The 24,436-nt window shown below is 38.6% G+C and overlaps 1 protein-coding gene across 6 annotated transcripts in view; it reads left to right on the top strand.

Annotated features, from left to right (window-relative positions):
• Positions 1 to 24,436, top strand: part of EPB41L5 (erythrocyte membrane protein band 4.1 like 5) — a 48,695-nt gene that overhangs the window by 7,869 nt on the left and 16,390 nt on the right. For all 6 annotated transcript variants that reach the window (XM_050976718.1, XM_050976715.1, XM_050976714.1 and 3 more), the window contains exons 3-16: positions 3,740 to 3,844; positions 8,036 to 8,078; positions 9,195 to 9,273; positions 11,753 to 11,797; positions 12,077 to 12,129; positions 13,944 to 14,064; positions 14,459 to 14,546; positions 15,184 to 15,272; positions 15,443 to 15,512; positions 16,210 to 16,379; positions 16,848 to 16,954; positions 17,641 to 17,668; positions 19,850 to 19,892; positions 20,186 to 20,301. In XM_050976718.1, the coding sequence (XP_050832675.1) occupies positions 3,740 to 3,844; positions 8,036 to 8,078; positions 9,195 to 9,273; positions 11,753 to 11,797; positions 12,077 to 12,129; positions 13,944 to 14,064; positions 14,459 to 14,546; positions 15,184 to 15,272; positions 15,443 to 15,512; positions 16,210 to 16,379; positions 16,848 to 16,954; positions 17,641 to 17,668; positions 19,850 to 19,892; positions 20,186 to 20,301 (1,157 nt within the window). The remainder of the gene's footprint in view (positions 1 to 3,739; positions 3,845 to 8,035; positions 8,079 to 9,194; positions 9,274 to 11,752; positions 11,798 to 12,076; positions 12,130 to 13,943; positions 14,065 to 14,458; positions 14,547 to 15,183; positions 15,273 to 15,442; positions 15,513 to 16,209; positions 16,380 to 16,847; positions 16,955 to 17,640; positions 17,669 to 19,849; positions 19,893 to 20,185; positions 20,302 to 24,436) is intronic.

Here is a 24,436-nt window from a genome sequence, read left to right as displayed (position 1 = left end):
AGCTATTGAAGGCAATAGCTACTGTTAGTTATTGTTAATAAAAATATTAACATGATCATTTGGAGAAATCCAAACAGAAAGTACAGCTGCAAAGATGCAAAGGATAGTAAGTTCCTTGAAAGTAATGCTTATTCATCTATTTTTTTCAAAGTTCATCTTGTATAGGGCCCTCCATTTCTTCACAAAGAAATAAACAAACAGGAGGGATTATTTTCTGATAAGTATTTTAATTAGTAGATTTATTAGGAGGGTACGTTGATCTTGGGTTTTTTTTTAAGTTCTGGAAAAAAAAATAACTACTTTGCTGCGATTTTAAAAACTTGAAGTGAACCATTCAGCTGGTGCTCACCAGCACAAGGTCCTCTCCAGTTACTGTGAGCTTGTGTTGCTTCTCCAGTGCTGGTGTGTACTGCCTCCTCTAGAACTGAAGGAGGCTTTGTCATCGGGCAGGTTTGGAGCACCTGGCTGGCTTGTCCTCATGGATGCGTGTCCATGAAATAGCCGATACTCTGAGACCATGAGAGGAGGGTATAAATGCTGCCTTTCAGGTTTTATGAAGTTGTTGAGATGCCTGAGCCGAGGAGAATGTCCCGGGATGGCCTTACCCCGGCAGTGGAGGGACAAACCAGCGCGCCGAGGTGAACACCCAGCCTTGTTGCTGAGCTACCGGCTAAACCCAGCCTTTGTAACACCTACTCAGCCAGCAATTGCAGTTATTGAGAGCAGCAGGAGATGTCATTAGCTGGGAGCATCCCTTTCATTGGGGAAAGGGGGGAGGGGGCGGGGGCCGTGTGATTCATTCCCAAGTGATCAGAAGATGCTTTTATCCAGTGTGGCAAAACCAGGAGAGGTCCTGCCCTGTATATATATATATATATATATATATATATGGTGTATTTGGTTTACGTTTTCCTGTTGTTCATTCTCCTCCTGTGAGATGTTTGCTGTTGCTTCCTAGAGAGAACAGCAATCTCTGTAAATCAAATAGTCAGGTTTTACTGAATTGCAAACCCATGAGAAGTTTAATTTGTGCCCTGAAGGGAGGACCAGCTACTACTGGCTGGACTGCTTGTGAGTGGAGTTGTTAATAGTTCATCAGTAACCATTAAACAGTTGAAAATATTTGTCCTTTGACTGTAACCTGAGCTCTACTGTAAGGGAAAGAAAGGAGAGGGGGGGAAAAAAGCATAGGAGAGCAGCAGGATAAAAATGTCACTTTCACAGAATGACAGAATATTCTCAATTGGAAGGAACCCACAAGTATCATCGAGTCTAACTCTTAATGACCTATACGGGGATTGAACCTATAACCTTGATGTTATTAGCACCAATGTTGCCATGAGAAAGGGCAATTTTTTACAAGAAAATGTAATAAAAGTGTATCTTTGCTCTTTGAAGACTCTTGAGATCTCAGTTTTATTGAGTACAAAGAAATTAATTTTGATTCATGAAAGCTGACTGGTTACAAAGCATTAATATTTTTGGTTGCTATTTGTTTAAGGAGGAAGGACTTTAGTGAAGTAAAGCATGTGTGACACTTCTGCTGACTTGCACCAAACACAGCTGCTGATGATTTAAGTCATATGCAAAGTAGTACATAATTAATTCCATGTTGACAGCCCTGGTGATTTAAGTCAGAGAACAACCAGAAGTCCTGCAGATCTTTCCACAGCTGCTCAACTGCTTCTTTTGAGACTTTATCCCACATTAGTTTTTCGGGGTCCAGTAAATCTTTGAGTCCTCTGCTGAGATTTCCGAAATGGTGAACACATTCTGAAACCAATCTGACACTGCAGACGTTGAAGTTTTGCTCGTGGGTTGTCTGAAGTAGTATGTGTAGTATTCCAGGCTGGAGTCAAAGGGCTTCTGTCACCAGCAGGGAATTTGCTTGAGATAACTGGTTAATTGCACTTTTTAAAGATGACCTACAGAGGAACTGAGAAGGATCTCAAATGTTCTGCTCAATAAGGAGCGATTTTCCACTAGTTTTAGACAACCTCTTGAAAGCTTTATGCAATATAGAGTGTTTTTCTAGTTTTGCTGCTGCAGATGCTGAATTACACTTGTATTACTATATTAATGATTTAGTGGAAGATATCCTGTGTTGAAAAAAAATATCAACAGTTCCATGCCTTGGTCTTTTGAGACTGGGGCTACAGACTCTGTTAATGAAAGAAATTCATGGGTATGCATGTGTAGATGGTTTTCCTTAAGGTTTCTGTTTGAGCTGGTGTTTAATAAATCTGGGAAATTATTTTTTTCCTGAGACCAACAGAAGACACTTTGTCTGAATGAATTAGATAGGTTGACATTTAGTATTTGTATTATACAATGTTTTGCAGATGCTATATGTTTGTGAAGTTGCCTGCTGGCCCAAATGCCTTCCATTCCTGCTATTCTCCCCAGTACCTGGGAAGAAATAACTGTGAGAATTTGCTTAGACACGCTCTGTTTATAAACTTTTTTTAGGATTTTGCTTTGAGCTGTGATATGTGTTGGATTTAACTGATACATCAAGTAAACCAGTGATGGTGATTGCAAAGTTGAATATAAAATATTTGAAGATCAGGGTAGAGGAAGGTGCCAAGAATTACAGCATGCAACTTTATTTACTTAGGTATTACTTACTGATTAAGCCAGATTATTTCTGAGAACAAAAATTTGTCTGGCCCAGAATTTTGAGGGCTGCACTAAATTTGCTAATTACTAGCTTACTAAATATGTGCTTAGAAAGTTGTTCCATTTCTCAGGTTGTGAATGTATAAATATTGAGGTAATATATTGCAAGATGGTGGTTTTACAGAAATAGAGAAACCCTTCAGCTGCTGGCAGAGTAAGCATAAATAATGTCTGCATTTTTTTTGCATTTAATTTTTTTTGCACTATGACACTTAGTCTGATCTAATAATTTATTAATGTGTTTTATTACATTTAAGCATCAATAACTCTTAAACTATTATTTTCATTTATTGTTATAAAGGAGCTCACAGCATGAAGATTATAGGTTGTGTAGAAACTGCTCAGTGCTATTTATGTGTCTTCTCTTTAAAAACAGCTGTTTAATTTTTTAGGTCATCACTGTAAAAGCAATGTTTCCTTGGGGCTAGAGCTGTTTTTTTCATAAATTATGCATGAGCATGTGAGCTGGCTTTTTGCACCTGGAAGTTAGCTTTATGAACTTAGTTTTGTAAATGCGATGTCTAAGTGCTATTTATTCAAGTTGCTTGCCCCAGACTGTTTCCTAGTAGTTGGTAAAAGCACTTGCTAATGGAATGCTATCTCCTAATTCAATAGGTTTTGCTACCTGCTTCTAAACTGGTGAAATGCCTAGATACCACACAGTAGTAAATTCATAAGCAATTTGCTGTACTTGGCTCCTAAGTTTTCCAGTACATTGGTTATTGCAATTGTACTTGCTACGTTTCCAGTTCCTTTGAATGTCAGTGAGTAAGGAAAGCCTAAAAGCAAAAATGATAAAAATGACATTTTAACACTGTTGGCAAGTCAGTGTTGACATTTTCCAAGAAAGGAGGTTATGCAAGTTCTTTATGGATATTCTGTGTTTCTTGTGGGGTGTACATTTGCCTTTGAGAAAAGAAGCCATCAGAAAATACAAGGAGGTGAAAAAAGGTGTCCACATTATATTTTCAGTAACTAAATTTTTGGAATTAGAATATAATATGTGCAGATGCCTACAGTAAATCTGCCTGCTGGGTACTAAGTCCTGTTATCTTTTCAGAAAAAAGCCAAAGGCCAGCTCCTGTTTGAGCAAATCATGTATCATCTGGACCTTATCGAAAGCGACTACTTTGGATTAAGGTTCATGGATTCAGCACAAGTGGCAGTAAGTATCTGTGCTTTTTTTTTAAGCAACAGTGTAAAAGTTCAATCCTAATACTGACAAAAATGCTCTAAGAAAGCTGTCTTTTGTGAATTAAGTTTTGTGCAGAAGCTCTGTAGTGTGTGATTTTCTGTGTCCCCAAGTTTAATTCCGCCTCCAGCACTCTAACATATGACCGTGCTTGTATCTTCCTTTCTTGTTTCCACATGTTCCTGTCACACTTCTGTTGTCACTAGGCAGGCTGGTCCAGTTGGACCCCAGAGCCTGGTGTGTGGTGTAGAAACTCTTGGTGCTGATGATAAAGGAGGATGGAGCAAAATGAGAGTGTTTGGCCCTTTTATTGTGTGCTGTACAGAGAGGAGAAGGTTTTCCTTTGCAAATGCCATCAGCTTTCTTGTCAGCAAAAGTCACCTTGTTAATGTCTGGTTGCAGGAGGAGTGTACATCCACAAACTTGAACCTAACTTGAAAGAAGCTAACAGCTTTGGATGCAGTGCTCCACCCCAAAGCACTTATAACCTGATGGCTTCTTTCCAAAATTATTGTGATCAAATTTTTTGCTTAGCATGTAATTGTAGAGATTGTGCTCCTCAGCAATAATTGTTGATGTTCTGCATCTGAAGCAAACTTCATGGCCACTGGGATTAGCTGCTGGTGGTCTAGTTCCCAGTAGTGAAAGTGGTCTTAAACCCCTTGCAGAACAGAAACATTTAACACTAAAAAGACCATTACACTAACAGATGGATGGCATTCAGAACCATGCAAGCAACAGAAATGAGAAAACAGACTATTGCATACCATTTCATGTCTCTCAAAATCATGTTAGCTGTGCTCAGCATGTGCAGTCCAAGATGGTGAGTATTGTTAGTGAGGTACTCTATTGCATTTATCTTTTTGCTTCAGAAAACAGTAGTCTGTATGGTTAAGGTATACTAACTCAGTTTCTGCCATGTGGCTTCTGATGTATTTCCCTGTCTCCAGGATCTCATAAGAGATCACAGTAGGTTAATTTTAACTGGTAGAATTATCTATATGATAATTTTTTTTTCTCTTCCTGATCTGCTCGCAAATAAACCTATTAAATCTTGAAATGTGTTAATAAGAATTAATCTTTTCTGCCACAACAGTGGCTCATGCCTTGCTTTTGTCTAGCAAATTATTACTGCCAGTCCAGAGAGCACGATTGAATATTTGATGCTGCACAATCTACCAGGTACAGGGGATTTCAAACTCCGTTTGCTTCCTTTTTTTAACTACGTGTGGCTGAAAAGCAGCAGAGATAACAATCTGTTTAAACTGGACCTTAATGATGAGCTGTGTATAATGAAGCAGAAAAGATTGCATTTTGCCAGAAGAGTAGAATGCAACAGCCAGAGATAATTAATTTCTTTAAGAAATGAAGAACTGTTGCAATAGCAGCCATTCCTGCAGAAGGAGCTGGCAAGTTTTAGCAGAAACCCAATCTGCAGCTGGAAACAAAGAACAGAGCCTAATCAAGTGACTTGTCTAAGATTATTCAGGAGACCTGTTAAATAAACAGTGTAAGAATTCAGTCCCTTACTGTAGAGAGAATTGTCCACTGGCTCTGAAGGATACAATCTTTCTGCTCTCCAATTTCAATCTAAGAATATTGCCATACTTGCTAGTTACTTATACAAACTAGCAATACGTAGTTATACAAAAGTTTTAGAAATCCCACACTTGTTTTAACTACAAATAAGTTTTCATTAGATCTGTTGTGAACAACTGAAAGATTGCTTTTTTTTTTTTCATTCTTTTCTGCTGCTGAAGTTGGGTGTTAAAGATTTCCTGGGGAGTGGGGGAAACCCAGATAATGGAAACTACCTGACATTTTGGATTTTAGTATTCAAATAACAGCTTCTTTAAAAATGTTCTTAAAACCATTAGTGAAGTGAAGGAATTGTTGTTTTCATGTGATTTCTGTATTCACTCTAGTCTGCTGTTCAGGAGGAGATCAGTTTTAGCCTCAGCATCTTGTCTAACAAACCTCATTTGCCCAAACTTCTTGAAATGTTGCTGGGTGAGGATTTGAGGGGTTTTTGTATGTGTTCTGTTTTTAATTTCTGCAGCAGCAAACTATTGTAGTAAGGACTTCCAGTACTCTGCGCAGTCTGTTGTTTGTGTTGCCTTCTGTTTAGCAGACTTTATCTCTGATTTTCAGCAATACACTGTGGTGCTGTGCAAACCCTCATCAAAAGTAAACTTCTTTTCCAGGTCCACTTGAATTCCATTATAATCACTTGGAATAAATCTCAAGTTTCTTGACGTCTGTGTCTGTCCATTCATGTGTTGGTTTTGGGGATGTTTTTTTTTTTGCTTCATTCCCACCCCCACTTAAAAGCAGTTCTGTTTCCCTTCTCCCTTGCACACCATCACCCTTGAGCAGAGCTCCTGTGGGCAGAAGCAGTCAGAGCCCAGCAGAGTGAAATGCTATCGGTGCCTGTCTTGGGCCTGCCTCTCTGTTGCCTTCCCGTGGAATGTGGAGGAGATGAGAGAAAACAGGAGGGAGATGAAACAGGGGGCACAGTCAGCCCTGGAGCCTAGACAGGCCTCTCCTTGCCATTTTGGTATCTAAATCACCTGCAAGCCTCCAGCTGTGTAGTTTCTATATTTTTTGGTGGAGGAAGGATTAAGTAAACTCTCTTTCACAGCAAGTGAGTTTATGGAATAGGAAAAAAGATTATATGATTTCCTTGTAGAAAAAAAAATTGCTTAATTCCCATTTCACTGGTAGCATAAGCAAAATTTATGTAAATATTTGCTTCATTCCTCCTTAAGCTTCCTGCTTTATTTTAAAAATGTATTAGATCATTTCAGATAGCTCTCTGTAGCTACTTAGTTTGAATAGGCAATGAGAGCATTCTCAGCTGTGTGCACAGCAGCAGCAGATGGTTTAAGCATTCTCATCTGCAGCTAATACAGCAATCAGTCACAGCCCTGCTGTGTTACAGGCTGACTTCAGCTCTCTGCAGAAGGCAGAGCTGTTCTGATGGCAGGAATGTGTTTACACTTGGCAGTGCAACCTGAAAAGACTGGTTCTTTTTCATACCCTTCTTGCTTTTCTGTCCACCCTGGAGCTCCCTTTGAACTTCATGTCACACAGTTTAACAAAAGGAGTCTTACTAAGTGTGTAATTCATCTGTATTAGTTGCAAGGTGACATTTGGGATTGATCTGATGAGGTGTTGTTCCCTGGGCACGGTGAACCATGCAGGACATGATGTGTCAGGTAGTTGGCTCTGGCTGTTGAGTCAGTGCAATTATGCTGGTCAGGGTGCCGTGTTTCCTGTTTAGGTGAGTCACCTCCTTTGGAGGAGGGAGCTGTTGGCCCTGCACAGCACTAGGAAGATCTGTCCCGCTAGATGTGTGTTGGATTTCCAGCTTTAACTTCTGGTATAAACTCTTCAGCAGTGCAATTATGTGCAATTATTTTGGGGAGCATACTGTACGAGTGTAGGTGTTTCAATCTGCCAAGTACAGCTTTCTCACATGCTGTTGTACACAGTGCAAGTCAAGCCATTATTTTGGCTTCTTGTCCAGTATATAACTTATAATTAGCATTAGTAGGTGAGGCAGTAACTTGTCCTCCCATGTGACAGTTGCTAAAATGTCACCTGAATAGATTTTTGAGAATTAGGTAGAGCTGACTCTGATGGTCGGACACAGACAGCTCTGCTGTTACTGCACTTGAGTCATCAAAAGAAAATGCCTAAAGGCCAACAATATTTATTTTGTCTCTCCCCTTCCTGCCCCTAGTAAACATCACACACAGCTGAGTGCTAGAGTCTTCAGCTATGATTATGCTTCTCTGGCTGATTGTCCTGGCTGACCTATTAATGTGTGAATTAAGTGTTTGTCTGGACAGGATGAAAATCTAGTGAAGTGGTTTGCTAGTATGTTTATTTTTCTTTTAAGCAGACAGTGCTGTCTTCAAGATTTGGTTTAAATAAGGTACTACAGGATGTTTCCGTTGTTCAAAACTGACATTTTGCTTTATAAACTTTTAGCAAAATTATTTTCACCAAGCACAGAAAACTGTGAATTGTGAGACTTGAATTAGATTGTTTTAACAAACTGCTTGTTATTCCAAGATGGTCTTCACTAACACTTCCTTTTTTGTTCTTTCTGGGAGACTTTTTTAATTGATAATTCAGTGAAATTAATTTATTTTTCAGCATTGGCTGGACAACACCAAAAGCATTAAAAAGCAAGTTAAAAGTAAGTGTCCTTTCTATTTTCTCTTGGTATATTGTATTTAACATAAGGAAAGCACAGCCAGTTGAAATGGGTGGTGGGAGGCAGTGTCCTGTGAGGGTGGGAGGGTGGCAAGTGACAAAAGTCCAGTGTGGTGCTACTGATTGTTTAATGGCATCTTCCCTCTGTAGCTCATACTACTTTATTCTAATGTTCTTAATTAAACATGTTATGGGCTCATTAATTATAGTTGAAGAGGAGTTAAAGAAGCTGAAGATGTTCTAGTGTTATGGAGCATTTTCCTGGCTATAGGAAAACGTCTCTTGGAGCTTCATGCATGGGGCAGTGCTCTATGCTTGAATCTGTGTCCAGTCTACCAAGTCCTCACCTGCTGCACAAGGCTTTAGTGTGGCCTGGTTGTGGCAGTGATGTGTGCTTGGGAAAGATGTTGTTTAGCAGCTTCCTTGCTCTGCACTGTGGGAAGTCTTCAGGGATTTGTGGTGTTGTTTTAATACAAGAGAGGTTTTGGAAGCAGTGAGAGGGAGAAAATTCCTCCTGTCAAATGCAAGAATCAGCAGAGCGATGCACATTTTTAAAGAGCTATTAATCCACCCTTTTGCTGAATTAACTCTTTGGTTTCCAGAAGAGATGTTTATTCCGTAGAAGGGTCTCTTAAATTCCCATAAGGTATGTCTAAACTTCTGTGGAATAGAAGGACCTGAGCTGTCAGCAGTGAGTATTTCCCAGAGCCCTGGGAAGGTGTTGCAGAGACCAACAGCGTGCCTGAAGGTTTAGTCAACTGTAGAGCCAAGATGCTTAGCTTTTGTGGTGATGGATAGAGCCCTTAAATATAGGGATTAACCTGGATTCATGTGCTCCTGGCAGGAAGAATCATGTTAATGTGATAGGACCATTGGGTTGTCTTGTGACACATAAAACTATTTTGTGTGCATGTTTAAGTGTCCTCTCACCCTGATGTTCCTCACGGATTTCCCTGGCATAAAGGAATTCTTGCCTTAAGACCTTGTAGCCAACCGATTTCAGTCAAGTTTTGTGATGTGACTTTTTGTAATAAATAAGTAAATAACCTGTCTCATCCAGTAACTGTTACTGCTGTCTTGAATGAATTCTGCTTTGCAGTTGGCCCCCCATATTGTCTGCATTTTCGTGTAAAGTTCTACTCATCAGAGCCCAACAATCTACGTGAAGAGCTAACAAGGTAAGAGGGATTTTGTGTGTGAGAGGGGGACCCAAATATGGCCAGGGAAATGTTTTCCATGATATTTATTTAAACAATTTAAAGAATTCTTTAGAACTGCTTGCTTTCCTGGCTTGGTGGTTTTTGTTTTTTTTTTTTTTGTAAAGTGGCTATTTTGTGTGTGGAAATAAATGTGCTGTGACACAGAGAGATCTAAATATTTATATATTCCTCAATGCGCCGTTTATCATTAGGCAATTTTATTAACTGATCTGAGTAGCTTATACACGATGGACAGAGGTTTTTGCTGAAGAGAACAGCCATCATTCCTCTTTTTTTTTTTCTTAAGCTGTTAGTTTCAAATGCATGCAATCATTCTGTCTCCAGGCAGAAAAGCATTGCAAGTTAGAGATTCTCTTTGAGAAAAGGACGTTCAGTTAGCATTTCATTGCATGTGTGGTCTTCAAAGAACTTATGGAAAGGGAAAGTAGTATTTTACTGCCGTGTTGAGCTGAGTTGACACTACTATAGGTATAGGTTTGTAGTATCAGGAGAGCAGCAGTTCCTCTTGATTAAAGCATTTCACAAATCCATTCATAGGACTGCCTTTCTGAATGGGCTGAGGCTATGAGAGGTGCTTTGAAAAAGAGCACAGCCTACCACCTGTCAGGAGTATAAATCTGTTGTAAAAGACAGCATTTCCTTGCGTTGTTTCCACTGCTGCTGATCCCTTTTGGAGAGTAAACAAAGTTATGTTTTCATCATAGCTGTAGACATCTCATACCTCAGCCATTTGTAAGGGTGTGAAGTGCATTTGTTTGTTGTTCAGGTTTATGTCTGTGTGAATCTTCAATCTGCACTTTAGCCAAATCTCTTGGAGTGCTACCAGGAAGATTATAGTAGCATTACCCCTTCCAGCCATATGTACCCTATGCAGCTTCATATTTACATGTGGTAAGATAATGTGGTGACTGCTGCTTTTTTATGCTTTCCGGCTGATCTGGGAAGAATGTTTTACCTCCCCATTCATGTTCCCAAATAATCATTTAACTGTCTTTAAAACCAGCAGCTGTAGGCAGAATTTAGACCTATATCTGTTTCTACCCCTACGGAACATTTTCACCCATTTTGACTTGAGTTCTGCCAGTCAGACCTTGCTGTGCAGGTTTTAGTGGGGTCGACCTGAAACCTGAGGGCTCTTAAACACTGTCTGCCTGCTTAGCTAATCCCCCAGAACAGGAGAGCAGCAAGTTGTCCTTCTGTCTTGAGACAGTGTGACACCTTGAAATAGCAGAAGCAGTGGGAAGCAGAGCTTTGCATTGGGTTATAGATGTCACTGGTAGGGGCTTTCCCAGGGTTCCACCTTTGCACAGCAGGACACCCAGCTGGAGCTACTTCTCAGCTTCCACAGGTACAGCTTGCTCATGTTCTCACCCCTGGTCATGTAACACAGCATGGGAAGTGCTTGAATTGTTTGGAAGTGTTGTGTGGCTGATGAGCACAGACTGGTCACAGCCACTACACACTGGAGGCCTGTGTTCATTTTCATATTTGGGGTCAATACCAACCAAATTTATTCCTTATGCAGAGGCTAGTGTTCAAAAGGTTTTGGTTAATAAATGGTTTGGCAAAGTATTTGTGGACTTATGTGGAACCTGTAGGAAAAACACCTGCACCTGTTTTGTGTCTGTGTATCAAAGTGTGAGGAGACACAGGCACAGGTTGAAGCAGAAGTTGTGTGTAAGGTTTCTGGGAATCTGTGCTAGAGTTCAGACTGGATACCATGGTGGATGCCAGTGTTTTATATTTGATCAGAGTTCTTCCCTTGTTAAAGGAAAGCTGTGTACCATAATGGAGCAAGGGGCTGCTCTTCAGGGGTATTGGATCAGAATAATTGGTACTGTATACACCAAAGGGATTTATATTCAATATTTGCCCCATTTCTAAGCAAAAAGAGTAGAGGATATGCAAGGCAGTGAAAGAAAACTGGCTCTGAAGGGTAAACAAGTTGAAAAGGCTGCAGCCTGCTATTTATTTTTAGTCACTTTACAGTGAGCATTACAGGTTAGATTTTAACTAAGCAATCCATAGTAGTAACATTTGTTTTTTTCAAGACTTAAAAGTAACCATTCTTTTTTGGGGTTAGTATGTGTATGAATAATGAAGGAAATGTGGAAGATGCAAGTTGTTCTTTATCCAAGTAGAATCAGAAGAGAATAAAAAATATATTTACTTGGGTACCTGTTTATTTTTCAATGCAGCACTACAGTTCAGCTTTTGATAACTTGTACTTTTGGGTTTGCTTTGTTTGAAATGCCTGCAAAACATACAAACCCAGCTGATAAAGCCTTGAAAGGTCACAGTGCAGTTTCTTTCATCTTGGAAACCCATGTTAAGAGTAGAAAACATTTTTATTTGTGAAGCTCTTAAGTTACTTCTGTTGACTGAGTGACACATTAGCACCATTACTCAATGACTTATTTCTTATTTAATCCTACAGGTATTTATTTGTTCTGCAGCTGAAACTGGATATTCTTACTGGAAAGTAAGCAGCCTTTTAAACCATTCCAGTGTGTTTAGCATAGAGTTTGTTACATTTATATTTGAATAATTAATAAGTTTTGCTTAGTAGTGTAAGGTTATTTTTTTTCTCTAAAATACTATTTTTCTATGCATGAATATCAGGAGAGGAATGCTTAAATAATGTTGTGCTTATCTCCTGATTTTCTTATCCCAGACATTTGCAGTTTCTTACTGTCTCCTACATAAGTTGTCTGCTAATGGTGTCAGTTCAGGTTTTAACAGTGCATTTCTCTTTTGGCAGATTGGAATGTCCTTTTGACACTGCTGTCCAGCTGGCAGCTTATAACATGCAAGGTGAGTAGGTGCAAGAAGGGAAGGGTGAAGTTGCACAAACAGTTTTGTGTAGACTCTTACTAACTGTTTAAAAAAGTCTGTCCTTGTTATGTCCATAAAATAGACTGCCCAGACATTAGTGATCCAGTGTGAAATGCAGTTCTTCTAGGTTGTACTTGTGCTTGAGAGTATGTACAGAAAATTACTCAGTTCCTCAGGAAACAGAACAAGGAGGTTCTGAACACAAACAGCTTTGCCCTAAAGTTGTTTTCTCAGGTGCTCATGTGCAAATCTGTCTGCTTTCACAGAAGATATGAGGCCTGCAGCCTTCCTGAATCACTTTGATGTAGTAACACAGCTCACTTCTTTTTCATCATATAGGTTCTGCCAAGTGTTGTTTTTCTTGTCCAAATCAGATACAAAATTGATTTTGTTTGCACTGTGTTTAAAATACCAGACTTCATCTTATTTGTAGGAGCATCTTAATGCCCTATGTCTCATGCTTGTACTTGAGCATGAGGTTGAACTGCACTAGTTGGGATTTCAGATCCTTCTTTGGCCACAAGATGTGACATACTCTTTTTTCCTCAGCTATACAGCACTGTGTTTGAATCATTTGAGAGATAATTCATCAGTTGTCTTTAACTTTTGATTCCAGATGAGAATGTGTTGTTTGGATGAGGGTGTGATGTTAACAAATGTGGAGTTTCCTATGGTTTCACGCAGAGGAGCTCGCAGAAGAAAGAGGGGAGGCTTGAAGTTTTAAAAATGCCTACTACAGTAGGCTTTTGGGTCTTTATTGAAGGATATGGATAATATGGCCTTATTCAGGTCAATTGATGTGCCATGTGTTTGAGCCACACAAATTCTCCACACAACATTTATCTTATGAATCTGCTGTACTTACTCTGCATGAGGTAGGACTAAGTCACTGAAAATTGGTCTTACAAGTGTTTTTCAAAACACTTTCTTCTTTTCATGCAGGAAGTGCTAATGGCCCTAAATCATGTGTAGGTATAAGAGTTGGGATTAAACTGTGAAGGCACTTGCCTTTTTAATCTGCTCTTTTTTGTGTGAAAGGAAAGCAGTTAGAATGCATTCCACAGTTAAAAATATTAGCATTCTTAGAGCCTTAAGATGCAGGTTCAGTAAATAAGATTTTGGAAGAACAAAGTGATCTAATTAGACCATATATGCACTGCTTTTTGTGGTGGTCTTTTCTTTTCTCTCTCCACAATGAGGCCTGTAGCAGGGCTTTAATCTTACTGTCTGACAGCTGTGTACTTTTATTTAAATCAGCTGGAACCTAAGCTGGCTTTGACAGCATTCCTTTGAACAGAGGCAGGCATTTTAGTGGGAGTAAATTATTATAGAACTACATACTTCCTCAGTCAGCATTAAAAAAAAAAAAGAAAAAGGAGGGGGTGAAAAGACTGTTATTATGCTTGCAGCATTCAGAATCCAAGAAATGGAGTTTTATATCATGTGGCATTTCTGTACCTGTGGAATACTGGCATTTATTTGACTTTGCCAGGTGTTCCCAGTAATTTCTCTATTTTTCTAATTGTCAATTTCAGCATTTTAGTTATTTATCTGTCTTTAAAATTGGACTCATTAGCATCTGTGGGAGACGGAGTTGTGTTTTTGATGTGGCAAACCCCTTGACTGGTATGTTCCTGTATGTTTTCTACATAGCATCTCTGGATGGAGGAGAAGGAACACAAAAAGAAATTTAATATTTTAGAATAGCTAGACAATGTGCAGAAATCCTTCTGTCTGCACAAATATCCACTGTGTTATTGGGAACAGTGCCTAACAGTGTTGTTCTTTTGTAGCTGAACTTGGAGACTATGATCCTGCTGAACACGTCCCTGAGCTGGTGTCTGAGTTCAGGTTTGTTCCCACTCAGACTGAAGAGATGGAATTAGCTGTTTTTGAGAAATGGAAGGAATGCAGGTACTAGATCTTCCAGTGAATGCTGTTTGCACAGATTTTTCTGTGAAGAGAATCTATTAAAAAGATACTGCTGATGCTGCTTCTGTGGCCTTGTTCAGAAATAGAATTTTAATATGGTTCTGTCCTATTTTGTAAAAGAATATAATGTGCTAAATGAAGCTTTTCAAAGGTCTGAGTAAAATTATGAGGTACAAAATGTTGAAACACAATAATTTCTGGAGCAGAATTTTCAGATTAAACCTCTAAAAAGTGACCTTGATCTTCAGTAAACAGGTGTCACCAGTTTTTGTTTTTCACAAACTTTCAGGAAGTTGTTTTCCTCTTTCTTCATTTAACAGTTATTCCTTTCTGTACTTTTTCAGGCATGTACCTAACAGCAAAAATTTTATTTCAGGGGCCAAACACCAGCACAGGCTGAGACTAACTACTTAAACAAAGCTAAGTGGCTGGAAATGTATGGTGTAGACATGCACATAGTCAAGGTATGTTTAACCACAGCATGGTGACCTTTGGAAATGATAGTGTTAGTTTTGTGTTGCATGTCAACACTTGTTCTGCTCTGAGGGGGGAAAGAAAAGGAATATTGTTCTCCTGCAATCTATGTAATAAGCGATCTGGCTTTGTGTCAACATTCTACTCTTTGGTATACGTTTCTAGAAGGTATAACTTGAGTCCAAGCATATCTGCTGTATGTTAAATGTATGATTGAAGTGAAAGTATGTACTACAGTTTGTATTTAGACTTAGGAGTTCTGTGAAAAATCAGACTAATTAAAATTTGCTAGGGTGTAGTCAGCTACCAGCTAAAGAATTACAAATAAGCATAGATCTCCTGTGGAGACACAAGTGCAGCAAATGCATAAGGATTTCTGTATTACACAGACAGATCAAGAAACTTTAATTTTCCTCTTTAGTCAGCCTTATTGAAGGATTGCATACAAGAAAAATCCATTGCATGAGATCATCAAAATATAAGAGTTTTGTTGTGTAACATAGCAGGCATGTATAAGACATGTATGTAATTATAACACCGCACAAACAAATTACATTAATCGCTCTAGTAAATTGGATAGAGGGTCAAACACCAAAATGAATCCAATTTTTATTTTGTGTCAATTAGGCAAGAGATGGCAATGATTACAGCCTGGGACTAACACCTACAGGAGTTCTTGTCTTTGAAGGAGACACAAAGATTGGTTTGTTTTTCTGGTAAGCTCTCTGATAGTACACTAAAATCTGTTTTCAGTTTTGGTTCTTTTGTTTCTAATATGGTAGCAAAAAAAAATTGTTTGGGCTGTGAGAGCACCATGAATATGAGGTACTTTCTCCGTAAGTTACTGAAAGTTAGACCTAACCTGCACTTTCTGTTCATCTGGCAGGCCAAAGATAACAAGGCTTGACTTCAAGAAGAACAAGCTCACTCTGGTTGTTGTTGAAGATGATGAACAGGTAGATAAATATCTGTTTAGTTAAATCTGTCTTGATTATACACTGCTAGTGTACATACTCCTAATCTTTCCTTATTTTTAAGTTTTGAGAATTAATGTGGATGCCTGAAAGATTTTTGATTGTGACTTGTGGGGGGAGAAGGGAAATGAAGGGACTAAAATAAAAGATAAACTTTTCTATCATCCATTTTTTAAAAAGAGAATGCCTGGTGAAACTAGAGCAGGTACTATGAAAAGAGTGTGCTTTGTGCAAGAAAGTTTTAAAAAATATCCCACGTTACCTCATTTAGTAGAATGAACTACTTAAGCAGGTTTCAGAATTGTTTCTATGGGGAAGAAATTGCATACACCTTAGACAATTAAAAAGTGAGCATTGGTAATTTGAGAAGATTAGATTTGGAAGTGAAACCGTGTTAGCCTCATCAACAAGTACCTTCCTGTTGTAATAGTATCTTCAATTTGTAGTTATTCAGAGGTTTGGCTTGTTAAATATATGGACTCCAGCCTTTTCTAACTTTAGATTATATAGCAGTTATTCATTAAAGCTTCTGCAAAAGTTAATTTTTCTGCCTAAAACATTTTTTTAAATATATATATTAGGAATCATAAAAATCAAATTTTATTTGGCTTGCATGGAATTTTAGCTTTGACTTATTCAAACCCCTTGTAAGTTGTCAGTGTGCTTTGTGTACTTTAAGGGAAAGGAGCAGGAGCACACTTTTGTCTTTAGACTGGATCATCCCAAAGCCTGCAAACACTTGTGGAAGTGTGCAGTGGAGCACCACGCCTTCTTCCGGCTCCGGGGCCCTGTCCAGAAAAGCTCCAGTCGGTCTGGCTTCATCCGCTTGGGCTCTCGCTTCCGATACAGGTCAGTGTCACTGTCATTTGGCACCTGCCTCCTGTCATTGCTTGCTTTCCTGGATGCTGGGGTTTAGTCCCATTATCTGCTTTCTCTGTGACTTTAGGCAATATTACTTAAGCTTGATTCTCTCCTAGAATATTCAGCTTCTTCCAAAACTCATGCAGTGGGATCACAGAAATATGCAAAGGGCACACATGCTTTTGTCCGCAATTTAGTATTTAAAAAGTCTAAAGTTGCTTCTGCCATTTGTCCTGGGGAAATGGGGTGAAGAAGAGACTGTTTCTAAAACTCTTACCTTCTTTTGTGAAAGGTCTTTTGAGGTGTGAAGTTTGGGATGTTTTTTTAGAACTGACATGAGATAGTAAACTATGAATTTAAAATAGAAGTGTGATGTTTTTATGAACGTTATCTCTATTCCATCATTAAAATAAGTGATTTATTTTACTGCTTTGCACTCCTCCATGGCATTTTTAGTGGAAAGACAGAATATCAAACCACAAAGACCAACAAAGCCAGGAGATCAGCATCCTTTGAAAGAAGGCCCAGCAAGAGATACTCAAGACGAACCCTCCAAATGAAAGGTAAAAGAACTTTGATTCTGAGAAGTATAATCCAATGTGAGAATCAGGTAATCATCTGCTTTAAAATTTCTGGTTAGGAATTCTCCTGTAGCTGTTTGCCCTTCTCTTGAATTTTCAAAATAGGTTTTCTTTGACTTAGTTAAGAGACCTCATCTATTTATCAGAAAAAGCTTGTGTCCAAAGCATGTCCAAAACAGCTTGCCTATGAAAATTACACAGTAGGTCTTGGTATGAAGATGGAAAACTTGGACCCAGGAAACAGCGATATATTAATTAGGTAATTTTAAATTTATTAATTGAGTTCATAATTTTTGCCATTGAGATTTTTTTCATTGTTGTTAGGAGCTGCCCTTCCTTGTCATGATCTGACAGCAGCTGATATCTTGTTTCTGACTCCTACTCTTGCATAGGTCAGGTGTGACAGCCAGGTTTGTCTTGAGATACTTGCTTAAATCTGGCTTTGATTTGCTCTTCAGATTTTTTTTATTTTGTTTTCCAATTTAGATTTTGTTTTTCACACATTATACGTGAGATCTATGCAACTTTTGCTCTTTTGGTTCAACTTTCACTCCTTTGGTTGCCTGCTTTTAGGCAGTGCTAGGCTATTTTTATTAATCATATAATTAATATTTAACTGATAACCTAATTATAAATTAAATTTTAATTAATGCTTTATATTTTTGCAGCATACACTGCTAAACTGGAAGAAACAAGGTAAGATGCATTCTAGTGTTTGAATTTCTGTGGTGTTTGGCACCTGTACTTGAGCATGTGTCTGCAGAAGGAGTATATAGTGTTGGACTCTTAACTGTGGTTTTGCTGCTTTATATAAAAGTTTGCTTTATATAAAAGTTAGTGTTCAAAGCAAAGCTTCTGTGTTGCTGCACACAGACAATTTTGCCAGACTAGCTTACTAGCTAGCAAAGAAGTTTATTGCTAACTATGATGGATATGAGCTGTAGTTCATGTGTTGCCATGTAAAGAGATCAGGTAAAAGTTTGTGAGGAAGTCTTCTATCTGAAGTCTGCCTGCTCCAACTGTGTGACTGAAATACCCCATTCAGTGAAGGTCAAAGACAGGGAAAATACAATAAAATGAGTATTTTTGAAATAAGTTGATGGGTTTATATTCTGTATTACATTTGCATTTATTTTTATGCATGACCAACATTGAAAGCGAAGCCTTTTAGTTCTTTATTTCTCTACCCAAAGTCCTGGATGTGTAGGTTCATACTTGCTGTTGCAATATAAATTACTCATATATATCTGAATCATATAATTTTCATACCCTTCCTTAAGGGAAGAGAGGAAACCAGGTTAAAAGGAACTGCCTGGTGGTGAAGAAACTTAGGTCACTCAGTTCTGGTTTCTGTCCTTTGCCTTAATAACTTCTGAACACTTCAACAATCAGTTGCAACCAAATTATTTTTTAAAAAGTAGATATTCATAGATATTAAGCACCATGGTGAGCACCACAGAATACCAAAAAAACATTTCAGAACAACAGACTTAAAGCAGCCCAGCATTTTCTGTCTGTAGTAGCAGGGCTGGTTCTTGCATTAGGGCAGAAGTCTGGAAGTGGGGGGACAAGGCTGCAGTGTGACTTCCTTTATTGTTTTTTCTTTCTATGCAATGGGAAAGTACCCTGCAAAACTGGGTGTCATTAAGATCCTCTGCATGCAAAATGTGCCTGTTTGATTGGTGCTCTTGTCACACTGTGTTGTCATGCCCTTCTCGGAGTTTCAGGTTGCTTAGGTCATTCCGAGAGTGGGAAGAGAAACTTCATGTGCAGTTTCTCCTCCTGATAAGACTGCAGTCTCCTGATCTGCACTTAGGTGTGGCACTGTTGTGTCTCCACAGCAAGCTATGCCATTTCTGAAACTCTACACTCCAGTGCTGCTAATTGAAATGCATCATGAAAGATGTATGTTGTTCCCTTCTTTAGTGTTAACACAGCACAGGAGAATGTGCTAGTCAGAAGGCATTCCTTAATATTTCTAGGGTAAAAATTCTAGGGTAGCCTCCACATTGGCTCAATAGAGAAAGGGTGAAGAACAGCTTGTTCAGTGTTGACATAATAGTGTTTTAAATAAAATAGTTCTAAAGAGTCACTGAAGTAAATACAGAAATCTGTTTGAATTGTCAGCTTGCCAGATTGGATAGCTGTTGTCCAGACCATAAATCAGAAAATTAGCAGGTCGTAAGAGATGGGAACCTTTTTTAAAAGGCTATAAGTCTGGGCAAAAAATTTGCTTTACATGAAATCTATAATGCATAATTACTGCTTTTAAGTCTCTCAGAAATGTGAAATGTCTCTTGCAGGTTCAGAAATCATCAAGAATTGGGATATGGATCTTATTTAATTCATCAAATGTAGTAAATATTTAATAACATAAAATTATTATTAATGCTGTGCTGAGTTGCTGTGCATGTAAATTTGAATAGCTGCTTTTAAGTCCATTAATGATTGTATAGAGAGGAAACTCTAATTTTTCTGATAAACTCTTGTGATGTGAAACATCGAATCAGGAGGGTTCTAGTTATGGAACAAACAATATCTACAGCATGTAGGTGAACTTTTCACAATGTCACATTTTGCTGGGTGTTTTGACCAAAATGGTATAATTTTTTCTTTAGAAGTGCCACATCTTACTGTTGAATCAGGAAGACTTTTCAAACCAAACTGGTTTAGGAAAGGAAGAGTTAAAAACAGATGAGTTGCAGATAAACTACAGCTTGAACAAAGGAAAAATAACTTGATACCCTTCATGAAAAAGATATTAATACTTTGGAAATATCTTAGACTATGTTTCTTTCTGAAAGTCCTTGTAGTTCTACCAGCCTGCAAAAGCAGTTTGTTGATCTGATTCAGTTTTAAATTCTTCTTGTCTTTCAGTGCTGCAAACAATGCTGTTATCAGCCAAACTAATGGATCACAAGTAAGGACTCTTTCTTTCTAAAAGCAATTTTCATGTGTCTCAACAGATTTGAAGATTTTGTTATTTTTTTCTTGAAATCCAGTGATTGACCAATTGAATGTTACAGTTAACTATTAACTGTCTACAGTGCTGGAAGAGACTGGGCATAGATATCCAGTGGTAGGGAAGTAAGGGAAGAAAATGGCCTTGCTTTAGCTTTGTGCTTAAGAAGTGTTGATATGTTTTGCTCACTTTAATGTGTCATCACTTCATTAATGTGTGTGTAATAACTTGTCTATATTCTGTCTCTAAAGAACTGGAATGCAAAACCAAACCTGCCTGTCCTAACAGCAGTTCCTTCTGCACCAGTCTTAGTGGAAATAGAAAACCTCCCAAGGAGCCCAGGAGCCAGCCAGCCAGATAAGAAGTGGTATGTTGAGCTTTGCTGGGAAATGAATTCTGATTACTTATGCATGATTCAAGTAGCTTTTCCTTTATCTGTGCTTAAATAAGCTGCCATCCTTGTATCTCTAATGTAAATTGACAATCAAGTTAGGGATGATGCAGCTGATTTCTTCCTATGACTTGTGTGTGGAGAGGTGAGGACAACAGGCTTAGTCACTGCCAACCAAAAGAAAATTTCTTCAGGGGCTAAAGAAACTAAGGAGTCTTGGAGAGAGTTGGGTCCTTCTCATTGCCATAAGCATGTAACCCTTTGCTTGGTATCATGGGGTCCAAGGACTTAACCTTGATCCTTAGGATAATACACAACCTTGTTAACTGATATCCTTGTGAATTGTCTTTTGAACCTTCTGAAATAGGCAAGCTGACTTTTCTCATGAGCTTGTGTAGAATGGGAGTTTGAGGAAAGTGACACAAGCTGAAGATAAGAGCTGTGATTTCATATAATCAGTATTTGTTTTATGGATTAGATGCATCTCAAAATGAACAGGATTTGTTTGAAGATAGATAAATGTACATGTCATTTATCTTTTCCTAAACTAATTCTAAATTGCAAAGCTATTTTCAATCCAAAACTGGCATATATTAACCCAGTACTTGTGCACAGGTTAATTTCTTTGGCTTCTCGTGCCTATGGCCTCTCTAAGAAGGCAAAGTCTGTCTTTTGCCAGACTCATCAGGAGCAGTCATGGTGGAATGAAGTGACACCAAAGCTCTTATCTTAAGCAGTTTGAGCCCTCAAGAGGAAGGGTCTTTGTCCATTGTCAGTCATATGAATCTGCTTTGCTTCAGTATCTCTTACAAGTAGATGGTGCCTGTTTCTAATAGTGCTGTGACAAATGTACTTCAATTTTGTAAATTGTATTAATTTAAAGACTTCTAATACTGTCAATTTTGAATGATAAAGAAGACGGTAATTCTGCTTTGAGTTGCATTTTATTGACATTTCAATCAGAACATATGATGATAAATGCTGTTTTTCTTTCTTTTGCCCTTGATTTATCTAGTATCTGAAATCTGTGCTTGTCTATGGTGGGATCCTGTTGATCGCTCGATTCCTTCCATGGTGGTGGGTGAAAGGTGGTGGCATCTTTATTCTTCAGCATTCTCAATATGGTTATATTTTTATTCTTTTGGCCTAACTGCAAGATGAGTGCTAGTGATCTACATTTCCTTTGGAGGAAATGTTTACTTGGCTCCAGACCAGCTCTTCTTGGGTACCTGATTTGTGCTAACGTCCCTGCTCATGTTTGCAAGGCTGCTGTTGCTTACTGAAATCCTGCTGCTTTGGTTCTGAAGCAGATAAGGCTCTATAGCCACTCAGTTTTGGGTTTGTTATGTGTGTTTTTAGGATTGAGAGCTTGAGTCCATCTGTTTTAACATTGTCCAGGAATCTCATCCTACATGCCAGCTGCTGCAGGATGTTATGTTTGTATAGAAGAGTGGGAGTGAATGCAAAATACACCTGCATGTAACCCAAAACAGGGTGTCCTAAAGAAAACAAGCTTCTTGGCAACTGATGCATTTTAATTGAGACTGCAGTGCTTCTACTGTGTCTGTGTTACATTTCTTTGAGACATTGTTAGTGAAAGTAGTTGTCTTCTGGTTTTACTGTGTTCACTGGAAACAGTACTGCCTGTAATAAAGGGCAAATCCAGCTGTAGTAAAAAGACAACAGTTTGGAGCTGAGTCAGGAATTGAGCTACATTCTGGTTTCCTAGATGGGAAGTGGGGTTAAGTTAATGGAATTGCCAGAACATACATATTTATTGCTGGGGGCTGTGACTTGGCTATTGTGCCTGCAAGGGTGTCTCAGTGCTGCTAACAAGATCTCCTTTCAGCTGCTACTGTCTTTAATTGGCCTGTTTCTGCATGAATTATCTTTGCTTTCTGTCAGAAAAATAGTCTTCTTTTAGAGAGAGCTTGCCAAAGATTCTTGAGAACACCAAAATCTTCTGGACTGTGGATTTTGTAGATAGTTAGATTGAAGGGGTTTAGAAGTAAGGTCCTGACCTCCTGGGTTTCTGTACTCTGCTTGGCAGATGCCTCTATTGGCTACCTTGCAGCTTAGATCCTTTCCTAATGTCAATGTTTCCTTTAATTTAAAATGTTAATGCTGCAGCTGCCAACAACAATTTTACCAGATTGTAGAAAGTACTTTGCCAGATATGAAGGATTTTATTATTGCTGGGTTTATGGGGTTTTTTTATTTTTTACGTTGCTTCATTCCTGTAAAATTGTCAGTACAGGAAACCTGTAATGGTCTGCAGGATCTGAAAATGGCTTGGAATATTAGATGCAAGTCTGGCAAGCCTAAAACACGATCAGTGTATTTCTAAGTTTAGTCTTTCCCCAAAAAGTTCTTTTTTTGCCAAGTTAGGACAGCAGAGAGAGATGTAATATTTACTTCCTTAATAAGTAGGGAAGTTTGGTTTTTTGCTAGTGGACGTAGCTTTCCCTTAACCACATCCATGAGAGAAATGGTAAAATAAAGGAATGAACTACTGGGGATTGGAGCCCTCAGTATTCACGGGTCACATCCTCAGTGTATTTCACAAAAACCAAAATTCTGAATTTACACATGGGTGATCTTTGTATAAATCCTGTTTCTTTTCTAAAGGAGGACTATCCCCAAATGTTAATCATTCACCGCTGTTGTGAATCCTGCATGCTTTTCTGCTTGCTTGCCTTAACACGTGTGATCTTCCAACTCAGCTGTCTGCTTGGCTGTTCTGGAACATGAGAACATGGAATTTGAGCTGAAGGCTCTCTGACCCCTCTATGTGAACAGCAACAATCCTTTCACTTTGTTTAGATTTGATTCATTAAATCGAATCTTTTACATTAAATTGAAGGGGTACCTTTGTTTTAGGAATTTCCTTACTTGAGTAGTTTATGAAGTGCTTTTTTCCAAGCACTTTTTTGATATATGACTGTACCTTTTATCAGCCTCTCCTAAAGCATACTGGTGCAGGACCCTAGTGCTACACAGACAAAGTTAACAAATCATTGTCCATTTTTCAAGTATTTTAAAATTCGGCTGTTTTACCATTAATTGCTTATCCCTGCTGCTTTGGAGATGTTTGTGCCTAAAGCCTTACAGTTTTCTAGCCCGGGGCTCCTGCATAATAATACTTTTCAAAAGACTTAGTAAAGTGATGAGTGTTCTCCCGTGCACCCCTTTCTAGCTTTTGGAGGACTTCATACTAACTGTGGCAAAGAGTGTCCATAACTGTGCACAGCATTTTTGTGGGTTTGATTTTAGGAACTCTAAATTTAAAACTCACAAGCCATTTTGTTTTCTTATGCAGAATTAGAAAGTGAGATCTTAGATTGTGTTGTGACCTTTTATAAAATTGTTCTTTTCCAGCTAAATTTTAATGTTAATGCAAGTTATAGCTGCAGGCAACTTCTTCAGTAGTATTAATCCCTTAGTCAGCTAAATTGTGGATGATTCATTTGCCCTACTGTTTGCTCCTGCACAGTAATGTTCATTTTTTCTGAGCTTCTATTTTCTTCTCCTTTTTTAAAAAATTTGCTTTAGAATCTGCGCTTTCCAGTCACTTTGAAAACTGGTATTGCTGTAGATGTTTGCTTCAGGTGTGCATTTAGAGCTGCCACTTAAACTTGTTTTCTGCAAATAAAATGTGCTGTATACTTCAGGTCTGTTCCTTATTCACATTATTTTCTCCCATCTGTAAAATGCACACTATTCTTGCTTAGTTCTGTGAAGTGTTTTGAAATTATGAAGTGCTTTACATTTGGGAAGTGTAAGCAACATATACATGAGAGTCACTTCAGACTTGTACAGAAACGTGCACGATTCTGTGCAGAAAAGGGTTTATTTGGCAGTGCCATCATGTGCAGAAAAGGGTTTATTTGGCAGTGTCATCACGTGCACCTGCACTTGCATGGCTTTTCCCTTCAGTATTCACCTTTCAGGAATGCCCCTTTTCCTTGTCTTTTCGCATCAACCTTCTTGCCCTCACTTTTGCTTTACTCTCCCACCCTTTCCCCCTCCGTGCCCGCTGACTAATTTTCCCCCTCCCGCTCCCCACCGCTCCAGGCCCCCCGACGCCGCCGGCCGCTGTCAGCATGGTGGA

Source organism: Serinus canaria, chromosome 7 (assembly GCF_022539315.1).
Source record: "Serinus canaria isolate serCan28SL12 chromosome 7, serCan2020, whole genome shotgun sequence".
In the NCBI taxonomy this organism is placed as follows: domain Eukaryota; kingdom Metazoa; phylum Chordata; class Aves; order Passeriformes; family Fringillidae; genus Serinus; species Serinus canaria.
This window is presented reverse-complemented; position numbering and strand designations above follow the sequence as displayed.